Source organism: Dryas octopetala, chromosome 4, assembly GCF_963921425.1.
Source record: "Dryas octopetala chromosome 4, drDryOcto1.1, whole genome shotgun sequence".
NCBI classification, from domain to species: domain Eukaryota; kingdom Viridiplantae; phylum Streptophyta; class Magnoliopsida; order Rosales; family Rosaceae; genus Dryas; species Dryas octopetala.
Window position 1 is genome coordinate 12,597,513 of NC_141369.1, and position 19,120 is coordinate 12,616,632.

Genomic DNA, 19,120 nt, shown 5'->3' on the forward strand with positions numbered 1-19,120 from the left:
GCTACTCCTCTCATCTTAATGACTTGTTGTATTGTTGTTTTTTTTTTTTTTGATAAGGTTGCTGTGTTCTTTTTAGTGAAATGGAATTCAATAAAGGTGTAACTGTTTTAGTGAATTGTAATTGTTTTAGTAAAGGTGTAATTGTTTTTTAATTAAGGTGTAATTGCATTTTAGTCGAGGTGTAATTGTTTCATCACTTAATTCAGTTTCAGTAAGTGAATTCATAACTGAATTCTTCAATTTAGTGTAACTGAATTTCTGAAATTCAGTTTCAGTGTAATTGAATTCTTGAAATTCAGTTTCAGTGTAACTGAATTTTTGAAATTCAGTTTTAGTGTAATGAAATTCAATTTCAGTGTTTGATTTTAGTTTTAGAGAAATATTGAGTTTTAGCAAAAACTTCAATTCCAGAAAAAAAAACAGTTTCACCAAAATTCAGTTACAGTGACGTCAGCACGTGTCAGCATGCGTCAGCGCGCGTCAGAAGGGTAATTTAGGATTATAAGTTTTAGGGGGTTTTGAAAGAATTTCTAGATGAGTGGGGATTTAGACAAATTTTTTTGGTGATTAGAGTGTTTAAAATTAGGCACTATATATTTTAATTTGATGAAAAATATGAACCGGCCTAAATTAACAAGGATCTAGCAAGATAAAGATAAGTAACCAAAAAGGGAGACTTGTGAACCATCAAATACAAAGATTGGGTTTCGTTGGTTCTCAACCTTCCATCCTTTCAACTTCTTTTTTTCATTGACTTTGGGAGAATTTCGAACAACTTATCTGCATCATTCGTTCTATGAATTATTTAAATAAGCCAAATCATTTAGACTTTACAACAGTAGAAGAAAAATTCAAAGGTAATTGACACGAGTAACAACTGCCACTAATTAATTTGTTAGACAAAACATGTATGAAACCCTGATCATCTAGTTTCTTGATCAACTAGTTCCTAACTGATGAATAACTATTCGTGTAGTGGGATTTAATTATTTTTTTATCTTTATTTTCACTTCGACTGTTTGTCTCTCTCTCTCTTCTAAGTTCTTACATGCTCTTCTCACTCTCTTACGATAAATTATTTTTTATAACCGTAACTCCATTATGTGAATTGTGATGTCATCAATTCACATAATATTATAATATGAGCGAACGTTATTTATTTTATATATACTATAAAAATATAAATTTATCATTCACTTATATTAGATACATGAATTGGTTATATCAGAAGCAATCTTCAAAATTTGTTTTGTAAGTGAACAACACTCAAAGAAAAATAAAAAAGAGTGAGCTGCATTCAATAAAATAATATATTCATTAACAGAATATAATTTATCCGAACATGATCAACAACCCTAACCCACTAAATTAGGAATATAATATGCTATTCCAGTTCCCAGCCGCGTGATGTCACTATTGGGAAATACCAGCCGTTGATCCATTGATTCGTTCTCCAACTTTTCCTCTCACCAAATCTAAAGTCCTAAAGCCACCCATCAAAGTACGATGTACGAAGCTTTCGTATACCCCACAAGAAGCACTTCATAGTGAAACCTCTGACGTAAACAAATACAAACAAAGTGGCCAAAAAAAAAAAAAACCAAATACAAACAAAACTTCCTGTCGTTTAGTGAGTTGTGGGCCACACACTGAGATCTACTGATCTTTTATATATCGTTGGAGTTCGTAAAACTTACGACCGCCACGAGCTTTGGTGAACTTTTTCGTCATCGGGGGAATAGATCTCCTACACTTGTGGCAGGGGCTGCATATAATAAACCGTGTGGGGCCACTTTGAACAACGCTTTCAACGGGCAAGATTCTCTTCAGTCTTGTGCTATTATCCTCTCTTTTTTTTTTTTTTTTTTTTTTTTTGTATTTGTATTATTAAAAAATGATATACAAATATGAGGAGTACTCTAAAACTAACTGGTTAGCAAGTTAATACGAAGTTAACTATGCTTTTAGGGCCACCACATAACTAATCTCATAATTTGAGCCGTTCATTTTTTAGACCATACTTCGAAGATTATTATTTCAAAAAATAAACTAAATCAAAAATCATTTAGTCATCTAATTATGATCAAATAAATAGACTATCACTGATTTCGATAAAAGTATATAAATAATTGTTATTATAATCAAATGACTAAATGACTTTTGATTTTTACAGAGATGATCTTTGAAGTAGAGTCTAAAAAATGAACGGTACAGATTTTGAGATTACATTGTGCGGTGGGCCAATATGGTGGTTAGTTTTGTATTAATTTACTAACTAGTTAGCTTTAGAGCATTTTTGCTATAAACATTACCTAAACATATGTACTATGTACTTTCAAATAAAGGAAATAAAACCTATTAAAATATAGAAAATTATGATTAAATACTAAATTAAAAGGGTGTTGTTATTGGCACTCTAAAAAAGTCATCTTGCACTCTAATTTTGAAAAATATAAGAGAAAATTTGTATACATTGGAGTGCATGATGACTTTTTTGGAGTGCAAATAATATTTTCCAATTAAAAAAATTTTGTTTTCCCTTATTGAAAAAGACAAAAAAGGAAACATATGAATTAAACTAGAAATAATATCTTATTAACATATTATGCTCATTATGGAATTAAATTTTGAAAATTTTCTCAAAAATTCAATTTTTTTTAAGTTTCAAAATATTACCAAAACGAAATTATCGAAATTGTGTTAAAAATTTCAATTATTTAAGTTTAAATTTTTAACGAAATTGAAAATTCTTTCGAAATCTAAAATGCATCCGTAAGCATCTGGGTAAAAAAAAATCTAAAAACTTATAATACCATCTTTATCGTTATTTACTGCAATTACTACAAATTTTTTTTGTAAGTTAGTTTCGTTTCTCTCTCTCCTCTCTCTCCCATTCTAACTCCCCTTCCTTGTTTCTCCGGTACCATTCTTCTTTTTCTCAATTCTTAGTGCCATGTTTAAACTTGTTTGTTCGAAAAAAATTAAAGGGATAGAAATTGAAGGCATATGAGGGTAACAAAGGAAATCAATAATTCGACACAGATAGCCCAATAAGTGAAATAGTGAATATGAGACCAAGTGTAAACTCACACGTCATAGTTTGAATTTTCATTTTTTCAAAATAATGAAATTTACTTAATATGTATAATTTTAAATAATAACGCATATTTGATGATTACCTTTAAGAGGGTAGGCCCTTTCTAAAAAGGGAAACCAGAAAAAAAAAAAAAAAGAAAAAAAAGGGGCTACAAATAGAATCATGACAACAAAAATTAAAAATTGGAGTTGGGAAGAAAGAGACACACGTACTCACTACTGTCTCTTCTTTTGTGGGATCAGAAACAAACAAAGGTGTTTGTTAAGAGAATGAGTCCGAGTCGGACTGCGTGAGAGAGAGAGAGAGAGCGTTTTCGCTTTTCAGTCTTTCTTTAACTTGTTTAAGAAGAGTACTCCAGGGATAGGCTCCTACTTGCTACTGAGTAGTACTGACCTCATTTTCTCACACAGAGAGAGCGAGAGAGAAAAAGACTCATAGCCACAGTTCCTGTTGAAGCCATGAGGGTTCTGTTGCATATGTTGTGAGCCGTTCTCTATGCCCATTCTGTAGAAAAACTGGAATTGAGGTTTGTGAAGCCTTTTTAATATTGGTTTTCATATGTTCTTGCTTTCTATTTAGCTGTGGCGCTGTGCTTGGTTTCCCGGAAAGTTGGTAGTTTTGAATCTAAATGGTTTTTCATTATTTGGGATCCAAGTTTGAAATTTTCAGCTTTCTTCCTTTAACTCATGAGCCTTAGTTACATAACCCATTTCTTCTTTCTTTTCATTTTCTATTGTGCACCAGAAGAATCCTGGAAATTCATTCAAAGTTGGTTACTTTTTCTTTCAGCGTTTGAGCACCAATCAGAGGGTAAATTCCCATCACTTGCCAGCTTTAGAATTAATTTTTGTTATCTTCATGTTAACCCAATTCTTGATAGTTTGAAAATGCTTTGGGGTTTAGATTGTAATTTGAGTACTGGTGAACTGTAATGTGAGTTTGCTTCAATATAATAGAAGCTTTTGTCTTTGTTTCAGCAGTGCTAAAGTAGAGGAAGGAAGAGATGGCTGTGACGGGGTCGAATTCTGAGCACCCGCAGTTCATTGCAAGCACTGGAAACCGAAGTTTCTCGAATGCGCCACTGATTGAGAACACAGATAAAGATCAAATTGTTGTTCCTGATGTGAGTTTGATTGGCTGGTTGTCATGTTTTATACATTTTGTATTGATCTTAGTATATTATCTGTGGTAATTCAATGGGAAATATGGCCATTATTATCAAGTGGAAAATGAAACAAGACTGGCGCAGGCAACCCCAAATTGTTTGAAATAAGCATTGTTCAAAATGAAACCCCGTGTTCATTACTCTTTTCTATATCTTTATAAGAAATTCGATGATCATGTTCAAGAATTTGTTTTCTTTAGTAAGTATATAACTATGGTAACTAAATTTGGCCCAGAAGGTGAAAATGGGTTCATCCAAACAGAAACAGGATGTTTTGTGTTTTGTGTTTTGTTTGGAATTGATGACTAACATGGGTGGTTTTCATTGATGTATCTCCTTGTAAGTGGAGAGGGTGGGAGGGGAGAGGTTGAGGTTGCTTCTCTCTCATTTAATATACTGTGAGATTGGATGAAGTTGGAGAGCTTCTGAGAAATTGTAATTGCCTGACATTCTTAATTTTACGTTGAGATTGGATGAAGTTGACCCTAAACCCTCAACTGGATTTCAGCTTTGAACACAAATTACCTGTCTGACATTGTCTATTTATTAGTTTCTTGATGATTGCTAATGTGCCGCATGTTGAGCATAATAAGTGTCCTATGGGAATTCCTTTGTTGGTGACGTTTAGCACTTTGTTCATGCAGAAGACAAGCTGGAAAAACCTATTTGCCTACATGGGTCCGGGGTTTCTTGTTTCAATTGCATATATAGATCCTGGAAATTGTAAGATCGTAACCTATCATTTGCTTTCTGCTTCTATTTTTGTTTTGTCCTTTTTAACATAACCTCATATTTTTTGGTTGACTTGCAGTTGAGACGGACTTGCAGTCAGGGGCACAATACAAGTATGGGGTGTGTATTTCATCATCAATGCAGTTGTTTTACCTTTGAAATTAGATTATTTTAGCATCTCCGGAAGAAATGGTCTTGAGCATCATGATTCATGAAATGACTTTTTGTTATAAGTTCTGTACCATGTTCAGAATCTCCAGATTGGAATGTTGTCATTCTATGTCAGCCACCTTATCAAATAATTAAATATACAGAGCATCTAATCATGGGTTATTTATTCTTTTCATTCTTTTGTAACTAAAGAAGAAACAATTTGTAGAATAGTTCTGAGAAACTCTCTTTTTGCAGCTACTTTGGATAATATTAGTTGCTTCATGTGCTGCTCTCATCATTCAGTCCCTTGCAGCCAATCTTGGGGTAGTCACAGGTATGTGATTTTTTAAGTTTTATTTTGATTTATTTTTTATAACTAGACATTTTCACCCACATAATCATATTAAATGTTGTTTTAAATTGTAGGAAAGCATTTAGCAGAGCACTGTAGAGCTGAATATCCTAGGGTTACAAACTTCATTCTTTGGGTTCTTGCTGAGATTTCTATAGTCGCATGTGACATTCCTGAAGGTTTGTGTTTTCTCATCAGGAACAGGGTTTCTATTGTAGACATAGGAGTTTGCGGATACAGGGTTTCAACCTATCTTTTGATGACTATTTTTAATAACAAAATATCAATGCGTGCATCTGCGTGTGTAAATCTGCAGTTTTCTTGTTTGTAAATGATTTTGATACTTAACAAAAGATAGGAAGATATTGAAGTATCACATATATTATTAGCGCTGACTTGATCAGAGATATGTTTATTCATGTTATTTGACTGCTCTTCCTTACCAGTGATTGGAACTGCCTTTGCATTGAACATGCTCTTCAATATACCTATATGGATTGGCGTTCTTCTGACAGGACTCAGTACATTGGTTCTTCTTGCATTACAGCAATATGGGGTAACTCAATATGTTTTTCATGTTCCATGATTCTTTGATATCTTTAGTTTCCGTGCCTTAAGTTTAAAATGAGCACACCCAAAGGTTTTCCCACTTACAGGTTAGGAAACTTGAATTCTTCATTGCATTCCTTGTACTCACAATTGCTGGATGCTTCTTTGCTGAGCTTGGATATGCAAAGCCTGAGGCTACTGAAGTTCTGAATGGGCTTTTTGTTCCCCAACTCAAAGGAAGTGGTGCAACTGGTCTTGCAATTTCACTTCTTGGCGCTATGGTTATGCCGTAGGTTTCTAGTGACTCTTATGTTATATCTGGTTCCTTTCGTTTATTTCTTTTTGCTCACCATTGTTAGCTTTATCTACTTGCTACAGGCACAATCTCTTCCTCCACTCTGCATTGGTGCTTTCTAGGAAAATACCACGATCTGCCCTTGGCATAAAAGTAAGACTTTATCTTCAATAAACTAATCTTGAACTAAATCTTTTCGTTTAAATAATACTTTTATTGTAAAGATTTCCTGAAAATGTTACCTTAATGTGTATTGTTCTTTAACTGTTACTTAAGAGCTTACATCTTTGGTTATCTTCTTGAGAAAGACAATATCAGTGAGTAATATGAATAATTCTTTATTGGTGGAACATATTCCTGGGTGGATAATTCATGAGTGGCAAAATTGTTATCCAAATCACATCGTGGTCTTATAAGAAGACCATGTGTAAATGTAAAGAGTCTAAATTTCCAATTTTTTTGGGGAAAAAACAAAAATGGTCTCTGTTAGCGTTTCTAATTTTTTTGTGTGGTGAGAAGTTTGTTGCATACTTAATTTGAAAAAAGAGAAATAAATAAAGAGTTTCAGTCCTCAGTTGCTGCTTAGCCACTTCTTTTTTCCCCCTTTATTTACTGGTGCTTGGATATCACCTCTACAATGACTTGTGTAGGCAAGATGATCTCAGTTTGTCTTATAGCATAATGTTCTTGGAATATGGATGAACATACTAAGGAGATATCTGACAAAATATCTTTTTTGCAGGAAGCATGCAGATTTTATATGATAGAAAGTGGCTTTGCTCTCATGGTGGCCTTCCTAATTAATGTATCCGTTATTTCCGTAAGTGGTGCAGTTTGCAATTCCTCGAATTTGAATGCAGAAGATCAGATGAACTGCCAGGACTTGGATTTGAATAAAGCTTCCTTTTTACTTAGAGTATGTAATGCATTGGTCATCATCTGTTATGCTGAAATTTATTTTGTCCCAAAGTTCAGAGAGATTTTCACCTTCATTGTGATGTTTTATAATGGTGGATTTTCATTATCATTTACAGAATGTTTTAGGTAGTTGGAGTTCCAAACTTTTTGCTGTAGCATTGCTAGCATCAGGTCAAAGTTCTACAATAACAGGAACATATGCAGGTCAATATGTTATGCAGGTATTTTCTAGAGAAATAACACTCTTTCCCTTGAAAGCATGCTCTCTGTCTAAACAGAACTATTATGAAGTTAAAGTATATTTTGTGTTGTTGGGTATAAGATCTTACTTCTCTGTCCTAGTTGTCATTTCCATAAAGCCAACAACTTGATAAAGCTGTATTTATTTACGGTTGCTTTGTAACTAGCAAAGAAATTTCTCTACCACTATTGAAATGTATATAGCGCAATTATATTGCTTGTGTCTCATCATTTTCTTTTTTTAACTTTATGTCCCTCTATTTCTTGTTGAAGGGCTTTCTTGATTTACGACTGAAGCCATGGCTTCGGAACTTCTTAACCAGATGCTTGGCAATAGTCCCTAGTTTGATTGTTGCAGTCATTGGTGGCTCTGCTGGGGCTGGAAAGCTAATTATCATTGCATCAGTAAGATAAACTTGCCTGTAAATTATATTTTACTTCCTAATCATGGGTTGTCTTTTTTCTGAACGCTGCTTTATTTTCTTTTGGAATTCAAATTTTAGGTTTATATCAATGATTTGCACACTTGATCCAATGCTAATAAAGTGACCTGTCTGGAAATCACTAAGACATTTGAATGGGCCCTTATATTCTTCTCGCATTTTCTCTAGTGGTTGAGTGACTTGAGATGTGTTTTCTAAAACGCAAAGCTCTCTGGCAGCATTATGTCAAATTAATTTACTCTGAAAATGAACTGATTGTTTATTGTCTGATTTTATTTAGATCTGTTAAGTCCCTTTCAATGTGCCCTGAAATCACTAGACCAGCTTTATGATTTTTCACATTGGCCCATTGCACAATTGTCCATGTCTAACACTTTGTTTAGAGATTTATGGAACAGGTCATGTCATTTACCTTCACGTCATTCCCATTTTGAGGAATTTGCTTTATTGTTGAGAAACTTATGCATTGTTATTACTCTCTCTCTCTGTCTCTATCATGGTTTGGTTGCACAGTATTTTGTGTACTATCGAAATACAGCACTCATGTCAATAACCACACATGTTGTTTCTGTAGATGATTTTATCGTTTGAGCTGCCTTTTGCTCTTATTCCGCTTCTCAAGTTCACCAGCAGCGAGACCAAGATGGGGGCATATGCCAACTCTATTGTGGTAAGACATTGACTCATGCTCTGCTATTCAATTATAATTGAATACATTTGATTGGTATCCTTCAATTTGATTTTCAAGAGCTTTTACGATGCCAATTTGACTCATGTTATGTATCAGACTTTCAATCTAAACCACACATTCAAACAAGAATCCACCTAATCAATGGTCTAGATTGATAGTTTAGCAACATAACATGCCAGACTGTCTGACAAGAGAACATTTCCCACATGAAAGTCTTTTTTATCAGCACTTTATTATTAAATTGTTATGTATGTCCTGCAGATTTCCGCTGTTACTTGGATCATTGGTTCTTTGCTCATGGCCATCAACATATACTATCTGATGAGTGGATTCATCAAGCTGCTTCTTCACAGCCACTTCAAAGTAGTGGCTGTTGTCTTTCTTGGAATACTAGGATTCTCTGGTATGGCATTGTATTTGGCTGGGATTGCATATCTGGTTTTCCGTAAAAATAAGGAGGCTACACACCTTCTGGCATTAACGACACCCGAAAGCAGAGAAATGGCAAATGGGCAGCAGGGTAATGCCTCAATGTATTGTCTGGCAAGAGAAGACATTGTGAGCATGCAGCTGCCTCAGAGGAGGTCTATTGAAGATGTTGACTGATGGATAGTTTGTGTAAGCTTTTAGATTAATAATGCAGCTAATTTCTAGGACATACTTAGACAACCCAAAAGACCAAAATGCTGCTAATTTCTAGAGACTGGTTTGCCTTGAAATAAGACAATATACAAAGTATAAACAGCTCAGCTTTTGTTTTCTGACTAAACTTCTGCTCTACATTTCCCGTTGTATATGATCCAAAATTTTGCACTAAATCTATGAATCTAGTCTTCTATTCAATATTTTGTGACAGAGCTCCCATAAGCTACTTGCTAGTGCTTTAAAAATTATAAAATATTTACTTCGAAGCATAAGAGGGTAAATTGGGAGTTCTAATGGTAGTTTCCTTTCCTTTGTTAATTTTACTAGATGTGTTCTTTGATTGGAGTGGTCATTAACAAGAGTGTAGAAAAACTTGGATGGGCATAGAAGATTGGTGGTAGAGCTGTGTTTTAGTTTGTTTTTAGCCAAATCGATCGCGCTTTAATTTAATCAAATTGATTGATTTTCAACCAATTTTTGTTTGGATAAAAACATGTAAATGGTTAATATTATAATCAAATGACTAAAAGCCTTCCGATTTATGAGATTTTTTTACAAAGATGATGTTTGAGCTGAAGATAATTGGTTAGAAAGTTAATACCATGTTTGTGAGTATTTAGGCATATTTGGAGATCAATTTAAGGTGCATTGACTTTATGTACCAAATTCATCAATTTTCTCTCTCTCTCTCTAGAATTTTTTTAGTATGACTGTAACAACACTACATGGTGTTATTAATTTATATAATAATGTTACGGTCACACCAATCTCACTATGATTTGATTTATTACGAAAGGTTAAACATAGTTAAAATGTATAATACGTGACACTTTGGTAATGCTAGCTCTATCTTAATTAAAGGTGGTAAGTAAAACTATTCTTCTTTTTCTTCACTCACAGATCACTCATCAGTCACACAATCCATTAGTCATAGAGGTGTATGACTAATGGATTAATTATTTATAGAGCAAATTACATGTAGGTATTTCAGTTTTACACCGTTTTTTACTTGGGTACTCCAATAAAAAAAAAGTTGTATAGACGTATCTCAACTACCATTTTTTGACACTTAGGTACCTTCGTCAATTTTTCCGTCCGCTAGGCTGTTAACTGTTTATGTGGCATACTGACGTGGTTTTAAAAAATGCCACATAGACAAAAAAAAAATAAAAAATGAAATAATTATAAAAACAAAATTAAAAAATTAAAAACCACAATAATTAAATTTAAAAAAAAAAACAAAGGAAAAAACAACCCACCCTCCCTCCCTCCCTCCCTCCCAGCCACCCTCCCCACCGCCGACCCCACCACTGACGGCCGACGCCTACATGGCACTCTTTCCCTGCCCCTCACTTTCTCTCCCTAAAACCCCAGCCCAAACCTAGCCCAACCCCAACCCCAACCCCAGCCCCTCACTCTTTCTCCCCGCCCCTTTCCTCTTTCTCTGTCCCTTCGAGATGGAGCTAGTGGCCGGAGAGGGGGTGGGTGGGTGGGTTGGGTGGCCAATGTGGGGGAGGTGGATAGAGGAGGGCTTGGGGTTTCGGGGAAAGAGAGAAAGAGAGAGAGAGTGAGGCAGAGAAAGGAGAGGGCGGGGAGAGAGAGTGAAGCTGAGAGAGAAAGTGAGGGGTAGGGAAAAGAACGGCGATCGGCAGTTGGGGAGAGAGGCGGCGGGAGGGAAGGGTGGTTGGGCGTGGGAGGGAGGTGAGGCAGAGAGAGTTTTTTTTTTTTTTAATAATTATTTATATTTTTAACTTTTATTTTATTTTTTTATTATTCTTTTTGTCCACGTGACATTTTTTAAAACCACATCAGTGTGCCATATAGACAGTTAACAGCCTAACAAACAGAAAAGTTGACAGAGGTACCTAAGTGTCAAAAAATGGTAGTTGATGTATGTCTATGCAACTTTTTTTTTTATTAAGGTACTCAAGTAAAAAATGGTGTAAATATGAGATATCTACATATAATTTGCTCTTATTTTTATATAAGAAGTTAAAATACCCAAATTACTCTATGGCTTTCCTCTTCTAATAATATACCAATTTTTCTGCTCACTAGAAAAAAAGGAGAAGAAAAGTAAATGTAACTTTGCTTCCCATGCACAACTTTCTGAATAAATGCAATTAGGCAGAATAATATACTTGGGCACATACGATGAGTGTATGGTTGAAACTTGAAGAAAAATGAATAAAATATAGTAATATTTCCATTATGGTGGGATGTTTGTTGAGTAGCAGTTGCCACAATTTTGTATAGCCCATATGGTCAAATACGCACACTTTTCAGCACACCTCTTTAGGCCTTTACCTACCCAACACACCCATAAGTCTATTTTAGAGTGCTCATTCCCATATCATAATGCTGATATGATGGGTTTACATGCACAGCGTTTGTGGGTTGTGGTCCTCGTAGAAGGGAGTTTACTTTGAAGGGTCAGCTTTCCAAAATTTCTGACTGTTTATGAAGCCAAAATCTTACACCACCAACCAACCAATTGTTCCTTGGTAATGGGTAAGTTTCTATCTTTTAAGTCATCCAAATGCACCTTAAATAGAATCCCAAGAGTTTGGGATTCTCTTACAAACAGTTTATTGCAAGTTTAGAACATAATGCAAAGTAAAATGACATTCATTGCAGGTTTTAACCACTAAAATTACAAGTTTTTAAAAAATTTAGAGTGACATGATTTGATATGCAAAGTATACCAATCAATTAAAGTGCCATATGTTAATAACCATTTAATCTAATAAATGCCACCAATTTCTTATTTATAGACGAAAATACTAAATTTAAATAGAATTAATTACTCTGAGCTTCACTTTACTTATTGTAAGTAACACGTAATACATCTATTTATAATATTTAATAATTAGGTCACTTTATTATAACATCCACGTCAGTTGGTTGGCTTCATTCTACCCTCTCCCACCCTCCAAAGCTAAAGAACATGTCAAGTTTCTCACTATAACAATGCCCAAAGAGTTATCAAGAAAGTCAGCTCCACCCCCATGCCTTCCTAATCAATAGTAGGTTCTTGATTTTTTTGTTTAACTCAGTTTCTGAAACTGCAAGTTGCAGCTTGCAGTTTCACCTATAGTTTCTAAAACTGTAGAAACTACAGTTTCAATCGTGTTATGTTAAGTGGCTCAGAAGAATGTTAGAAAAGAAACTAAAGACAAAAAAAAAAATTGAAATAAATGCTTTTTGGTTTAGGATTTGGACCTTTTAGTTGAAATTGTAGAGGTTGACAAAAAAAAAAAAGTTGAAATTGTAGAGATATGAACCACAGACCCTACCACCAACAACCACATACCTAGAGTGACCCACACAAGCTAAACAAGATGGGGTTGAGTACATAGTTGAGGATGAGCTTGAAGATGAGAGCTCAACAACCAAGTACAATTAATCGGAGGGACCACTGGTACCCAGTTTCTTTGATGAAGATTTGGACACCCGATTGATTAGATTTTTCTCTCCAGTTTGGTGGTTGTCGCTAGCCTCTGTAATATACCAGAGAGAGGGACAGAGGAGAGAAGATAGATAAAGGGAGAGAGAGGGAAGAAGAGAGGAGGAAGAAGAAAGGGGCAAAGAGAAAAGGTCTAATACAAACCGAGAACAAGAACACTCAAATCTGTAGAAGGTGGCCCGCAAAAGAATTATGAGGCTTTGGGTGTGTTTAAGTAATAAAAAAATTTGTCAGTACCTAATATTTAATGGACTCATTTAAATATGAGAAAATTTTAGCTAAAGAACTCAAACTATGTCCTATATCTCTATTCAAGACATGAATTTCACTTTGTGTCAACTAAAACTTTCATTTTGTGTCAATTAATGACCATGTTTTTTTTTTTTTTTTTTTTTTTTTTTTTTCTGTTTCTATCTCAACTTTAGCCCGACATTGTACTCATCAAACGTTCACCAAATTAAGCAAACTTATATTAGGTTTAAAGATATTCATCGTCTCTTTACAACTATATAAAGATCACTCAATTCGGACATCTACAACTTCAAATAATCGGCCTTAAACTAGGGTACCCGAAACTGTCCAATTTTCCAGATATTTTCCCAGATGTCCGATTGGAAAATTGGACAGTTTCGGGTACCCTAGTTTGGGGCCGATTATTTGGAGTTGTAGAGGTTCGATTTGAGTAATCTTTATATGGTTGTAAAGAGAAGATGCATATTTTAAAATCCAGTATAATTTTTTTGAATTTGGTGGAGGTTTAACGAGTCTAACGTCGGGTCATGAGACATAGTTGAAGTTTTTTAACTAAAATTTTAATATCATAGATGTTCTTGATAAAAAAAAAACAAAAAAACTAAAGTGTCACGTTAATTCATAAAATATTAATTAGAATTTCTAACTTTTTGCTCAAGTAGCTGTCATCAAATCAATTGGCCGACAATTAATAAAGGAATTCAGGAAAACATTCAGGACTTTTGCTTCAAATGATATTAATTGTTCTTGTATATTAAAATAGCTTAATTTGCTCCTCCCACATAGGACTGCAAAGTACAAACAACCCCCCCCCCCCCCCTCCCCTAACTGTGGCATCCGTCAAGTATAAAAACAGTACCATTGCAACATTCATATACCCACCAAAAAAGGTTTGGTCAAACAAACAACAAGGACTTGCTTCCACATTTTCATTCTTCTCTCTACAATTATGATCATGCAATTGTTTAAAATTAATTAGCTACCAGCAGCAGCACCCAAAATAAGCTTCAATTTAAGATTGAATTTTAATGGGATCTTCTTGTTTTGGTGTAGGGACTGGAAGGTGACCCTTCTCCTGCAAGCTCTTGACAGTGTCATATAGGCTCTGTTTCACTGGGGTGAACTCCAACCCCAAGTCTCTGAGCTTCTGGTTTGAAAACTTGTATGGTTTGGCTCTGGGTTTCACTTCATCTGAACACCTACAAAGTACATAAATTTTTAATCTCACATCATTAAGATAAGGTACTTTACAAAGTGCAGATATAATTATATCATAACAGACTTTGAAAACAATGGTCCAAAAAATGCATATGATATTATTACCATTATTTAATTCAGAAAACCCCTGATTAGTTAAAAGAATATTTAAGAAAAATAAGGGCAGTACCCCAATTAGTCTTCATGCAGAAGACTGACTATACTGTATTTGATTCATTTCCTGAAATTTTGTTGACCCACTTAAGGTGGGTTCTGGTGATAGAACACAGAGCAGTGGGACCCAAAGAATCATCTAGAACACATGCAGAATATGTACATACATACAAAATGGTGTATACTTGGCCTCGCTAGTAAGGGAATAATGGGTAGGTAAAAGCTAGAGAGAGACCCACATATTCAATTAATTAAAGACTCAGAATGACATTAAAAAAAAAGTCTTGAGGATGACACGGAGTCATAGAGTAGCTGAGTAGGTAAGGACTCCTCAGCTCCACAAGTATTTGTTTTTATTAAATTTTCAATTTTGGGCTCAATTTTCCAATGTCCAGTCCTTTAACATAGATTATAATATTATATCATTATATAGAATGTCAAGGTGGGCACACCGCACACCCACTATCCCACCACTACAAGAAAATAAAAGCATACACATGTCTTACATTCTTGTCAGGTTTCAACTAAAAAATTAGATAAACACACCACACATGTCACTAGAATGAGAGCCTAACTTGTTAAAATAAGCATGACAGAGATGGACTCTTGTACAGGCAATACATATACTCCATTTCAAATACAGTATATGTGCCTCATTTTTTCAAATAGAACAAATTTACTTTTGGGTTTCCAAAATTAACACTACACATTATAGCATATCACTATAAAAGGAAAAGCTTAACATGAATCATATATCTATATTCATTATTAGGGTTTGTACCAACAAAAAAAGAAAAATCAGAAATCGAATCATATGATTTAGGAAAAAAAAAATTACATATCTAATTAATTTTAGGGTAATGTTATAATGATCATATTTTCTAAAAGCATTAACTAAACGTATAATGTAACAATTAATATGTCAATTAACATTCGGTCATAATAATTGAAATAATAAATACACTAACAATCATTCTATATAGAAGAAAAATATAGTCCGTTTAACATTATTCTAAAGTTCATAGACTTAATTGTAAGAAGAACGAGAATAATGATAATGCATGATGTACTTACTTGGTGGGAATTGGATATTCTGGGAAGTATTTGGCCAGGATCTCCACCACCTCTCCACGGTGGAGCACACTCTCGGCACAGAGATATCGGCCGGAGGCAGAGGGAGTCTCATACACCAGTATGTGGGCTAGTGCCACATCCCTAACATGAACATAGGCCTGAACTGAATTGGCATAAGTCTTGGCAGAGCCTGTTAGGTACTTGAGTATGTGAATAATGCTGGCATTGATTGTTGGTTGCAGCAGTGGTCCAAGCACCAAAACAGGGTTCACCACCACTAAGTCCACCCCTTTCTCCTTGGCCTCATCCCATGCTGCCTGCTCTGCCACAGCTTTTCCATAGCAGTACCAATTCTGCAATTTTATATATGGTCATTGTTTGCCAAATAACCAAACCAAATTTTTATATAGACTTCAAAGACTAATTGATGTTCTAGGAAATGGGTTTTTTTTTTTTTTTGATATTTTTGTTTTGCAAAACTAACATGGAATAATTGTTCTTTTATATGAATAGTAGTTACTTAATTTACTAATGAAAGTCTATCATAATAGATGATTTTTGACTGTTAGGTATGGGATGCCATCATTATTAGTCATTACATGCATGTTAAACCAAGTTTAATTGGTTATTTCCAATCTTTGTCGGATGACTTTTAACTTTTTATGTTAGTGGGTAACCTTCTCTTATTATCTATTTAGTGTGTGTCAATCTAAACCACACGTTTAAATAAAAATTTAAATGGTTAATAATTCAGAATAACAATATAAAATTACAATATGTTAAACAATTTGACAAGATAATATTTTTATATTCTTAATTACTACTAATAGGAAAATTCCTTGTCAAGTTATTTCTTTTCAACTTATATCACATGTAAAATGAAGAAATTCTTCTATATTTGACGCAGTACGATATTAAATTAGGTTCATAGATCCAATATTACTTCTAATATTAAATGCCCCCGACATGAAGAATTTTTGTGTTAAGTGTCACCATAGCTCTGTATTAATTCATTAATTAGGTTTATATTCCAAATTCCCAATTACTAAACAAAATAATTAAGCTTAATTATGACTCATATATGTGACATACCTTTGTGTTTTTGCAAAATTCAAGATCACTCCAACAAGACTCGTCGACCACCACATCGGGACCCCTGGTGGGGTCCATGTACACAGCACCAATTGACGATGTAAAAACCACACGCTGAACCTTGGCTTCCTCTGCTGCAAGAATTACGTTCTTGGTTCCGTTCACGGCCGGCTCCACCATTTGTTCCTATCACCATCATAAACACCAATAACCTTATTAAATTACAAAAATTAAGGCATAAAAAAGGTCACAAAAATTTAAAACCCAATCCCTTCGAAATATTTAAATAACAAAAAGATAAGATGTTACAATAGAAAATTGTTGAAAACTTTTCTCAAAACGGAAATTGTAATTATTTGCACTCAAGAGTAGCATCTTAATTACACCCCTCATGTGCATGGCATACAATATTAGATGATAATCTACGCACCAATTATTTTCTCAAATTTTTACACAACTCTCAAATAAAGTGGGACTATAATATAGTGGCACTATTCATTTTCTTTTTAAAATTTAGATTTTCGTCTTTAGATTAAATCTAAATTCATTAAATTCGGATATTAAAATAAATTTTTTAACCATCGAGTTTATTTAAATATATGCGCAAGTATATTAGCACTGGTTATGTTTAATGTACTTACATATGTTTTAATAATTTAGTAATATATAGTACCTAATTTAATTACATTTATTATATATATATATATAGACAAACACCCAGCTTTGATAAAATTAAATCTAATTCAAAGATGAAAATCAAGCAAAGATTTTGTAAACCAAAAAGGAAATTAAATCGAACTACCATTTTCCTTACTTTTTGTAAGAATTGAACTTTGGAAATTCCTTTAAAAAGAAAAGAAAATGAAGATCTTCACCAAACTATTCTATATCCATCCTCCAAAAATTCCTTTCTTATCCCTTTTTTTATATATAATTTCCTTTTAAATACTAATGGGTATTTTATTGGGTATCCGCATATATATATATATATATATGTATAAATATGATTTTGGTCCTTTGTGATCAAAGCTGCACAGCGGACCAGAGTCATTGATGGATTCGCAATATTGTAAGAGGATATTTTGGTCTGTACGAGTGGTGGTCCACCACATCACCAAGTGCTCTGACCCACAAACCGCTTAATATATAAATATACATTTTTCATTTCTTTTATAACAAAATATAGACTTTTCTTTGAAGGATCCAAAAAAGCGATCGATTAAAAGTTACGTGGATGGTTTGGTTGAGGGGGTTGGTAAAGAGAAACTGATAGAGCCAGCGGGCCTTTGTTTTTTTTTTTTTTTTTGTTTCCAGCATTTTCTCAACAACCAAACGGAAAAGCAAGAAAGAATCGAAGGAAAGAAATTGAACACTCACTGGGTCATCTGTAACAGGCGATGCTGTGTGAAAAACGCCTTGACAGCCGTTGATGGCTGCTTTAAGGCTCTCGTAATCAAGAAGATCAGCTTTAACCAAACTTAGCCTCTCTTTAGCTCCTTCCAATTCTCTTAAATGAGCATTCTTTGGATCATCTAGAAAAACACCAAAAAAAAGACATGAGAATAACGAAGAATTATCGAATATGTTATATTTTAAGAATTATAACATAACCCTTGATTAGTTCTTGGATCACCCTTAAGAATTATTCAAGGAACTTTATTCAAACACTATTCTAGAGAATTCTTGCACCACTCTAAGAGATTCAAAACACGAAATGATTAAGTTTGAAAATGGATTAATTGCGTGTCTTTAAAGGGCCCAAATTTGGGCTAACTTTCAAAATTTTCCAAACTAATTAACCAACAATTTTGTATACGACAATATAACATGACAGATTGTCGAGTAAGAGAATGGCTAGCTCTAATTGGAGAAAAAGCATTCATTGCATTGAAACAAAAATAGAAAGAAATTAGAAGCTAGTGAAGAGGGTAAGAAGGTACGTAAATAAAGATGAATTTTGGAGTGACCTGGGTTTCTCAAGGTTCCTCTGACAGTGTAGCCTCTTTCCAGCAGTAGTTTCACGATCCAAGAAGCAATGAAGCCTCCGGCGCCAGTGACACAGACAGTTTGGCCACCGTGGCCTGAAACTGAGGAGCTATCAGCATCAGCAGGCATCTTTGAGAGAGAGAGAGAGAGAGAGAGAGAGAGAGAGAGAGAGAGAGAGAGAGAGAGAGAGAGAGAGAGAGAGAGATAGAGATAGAGATAGAGATGAAGCCTGAGGTTTGTGTACTTGATTGAATGATGGCTGGTGTGGTTTTATAAGAGGATAAAACACACCAGACTCACCTACCACGGCTAAGGTAAAATGTTTGAGACAAAAGACACAGATAAGGACCATAAGGTGGCTTTATTTAACCAATGTACTGTCTATTAGTAAGTGGAGGAATATTATATTATAATGCAAGTGAAATTTGTGACATCAGTCCTCATCATATGACCTTTTTTTTTTTTTTTTTTTTAAGTTATTGTTTATTGGTGGTGTTTTAAACGGGGGTTTATTGAATTCTTACGTTTAGTTTTGTGTTTTGATTTTTTTAGATTTTTGTCTTATTTATAAGAATACACAATTAATCAATCATGATCAA

The 19,120-nt window shown here is 34.2% G+C and overlaps 2 protein-coding genes across 6 annotated transcripts; one reads left to right on the forward strand and one right to left on the reverse strand.

Moving 5' to 3' along the window:
- Positions 1–3,372: 3,372 nt before the first annotated feature.
- Positions 3,373–9,440, forward strand: LOC147286934 (metal transporter Nramp1-like). 5 transcript variants are annotated; one of them, XM_086239795.1, is made up of 15 exons: positions 3,374–3,623; positions 3,842–3,907; positions 4,075–4,220; positions 4,907–4,985; positions 5,074–5,114; positions 5,403–5,481; positions 5,574–5,678; positions 5,946–6,055; positions 6,156–6,337; positions 6,427–6,496; positions 7,086–7,259; positions 7,378–7,482; positions 7,775–7,906; positions 8,519–8,614; positions 8,897–9,440. In XM_086239795.1, the coding sequence occupies exons 3-15, from the start codon at positions 4,101–4,103 to the stop codon at positions 9,239–9,241; spliced, it is 1,638 nt and encodes a 545-aa protein (XP_086095921.1). In that variant the 5' UTR covers positions 3,374–3,623; positions 3,842–3,907; positions 4,075–4,100; the 3' UTR covers positions 9,242–9,440. The 5 variants fall into 5 exon arrangements, with proteins under 5 accessions (XP_086095922.1, XP_086095921.1, XP_086095917.1 ...); XM_086239791.1 differs by having other exon boundaries at positions 4,078–4,220; XM_086239792.1 differs by having other exon boundaries at positions 3,845–3,907.
- A 4,401-nt stretch (positions 9,441–13,841) lies between these two features.
- On the reverse strand, positions 13,842–18,703 carry LOC147286935 (cinnamoyl-CoA reductase 1-like). The gene is made up of 5 exons (XM_086239235.1): positions 18,503–18,703; positions 17,913–18,067; positions 16,536–16,721; positions 15,444–15,796; positions 13,842–14,197 (listed from the first exon to the last, which is right to left on the reverse strand). The coding sequence occupies exons 1-5, from the start codon at positions 18,648–18,650 to the stop codon at positions 14,011–14,013; spliced, it is 1,029 nt and encodes a 342-aa protein (XP_086095361.1). The 5' UTR covers positions 18,651–18,703; the 3' UTR covers positions 13,842–14,010.
- Between the last annotated feature and the right edge of the window lie 417 nt (positions 18,704–19,120).

What these genes read in the sequence shown, in the direction of transcription:
- LOC147286934 (XM_086239795.1), top strand. Translation starts at nt 4,101, where the DNA reads ATGGCTGTGACGGGGTCGAATTCTGAGCACCCGCAGTTCATTGCAAGC. An exon ending in CAATCTTGGGGTAGTCACAG is followed by an intron (nt 5,482 to 5,573) that starts GTATGTGATTTT and finishes TTTAAATTGTAG; the next exon opens with GAAAGCATTTAGCAGAGCAC. An exon ending in CATATGCCAACTCTATTGTG is followed by an intron (nt 8,615 to 8,896) that starts GTAAGACATTGA and finishes TATGTCCTGCAG; the next exon opens with ATTTCCGCTGTTACTTGGAT.
- LOC147286935 (XM_086239235.1), bottom strand. Translation starts at nt 18,650, where the DNA reads ATGCCTGCTGATGCTGATAGCTCCTCAGTTTCAGGCCACGGTGGCCAA. An exon ending in AATTTTGCAAAAACACAAAG is followed by an intron (nt 15,797 to 16,535) that starts GTATGTCACATA and finishes ATAAAATTGCAG; the next exon opens with AATTGGTACTGCTATGGAAA. An exon ending in GAATATCCAATTCCCACCAA is followed by an intron (nt 14,198 to 15,443) that starts GTAAGTACATCA and finishes TGTACTTTGTAG; the next exon opens with GTGTTCAGATGAAGTGAAAC.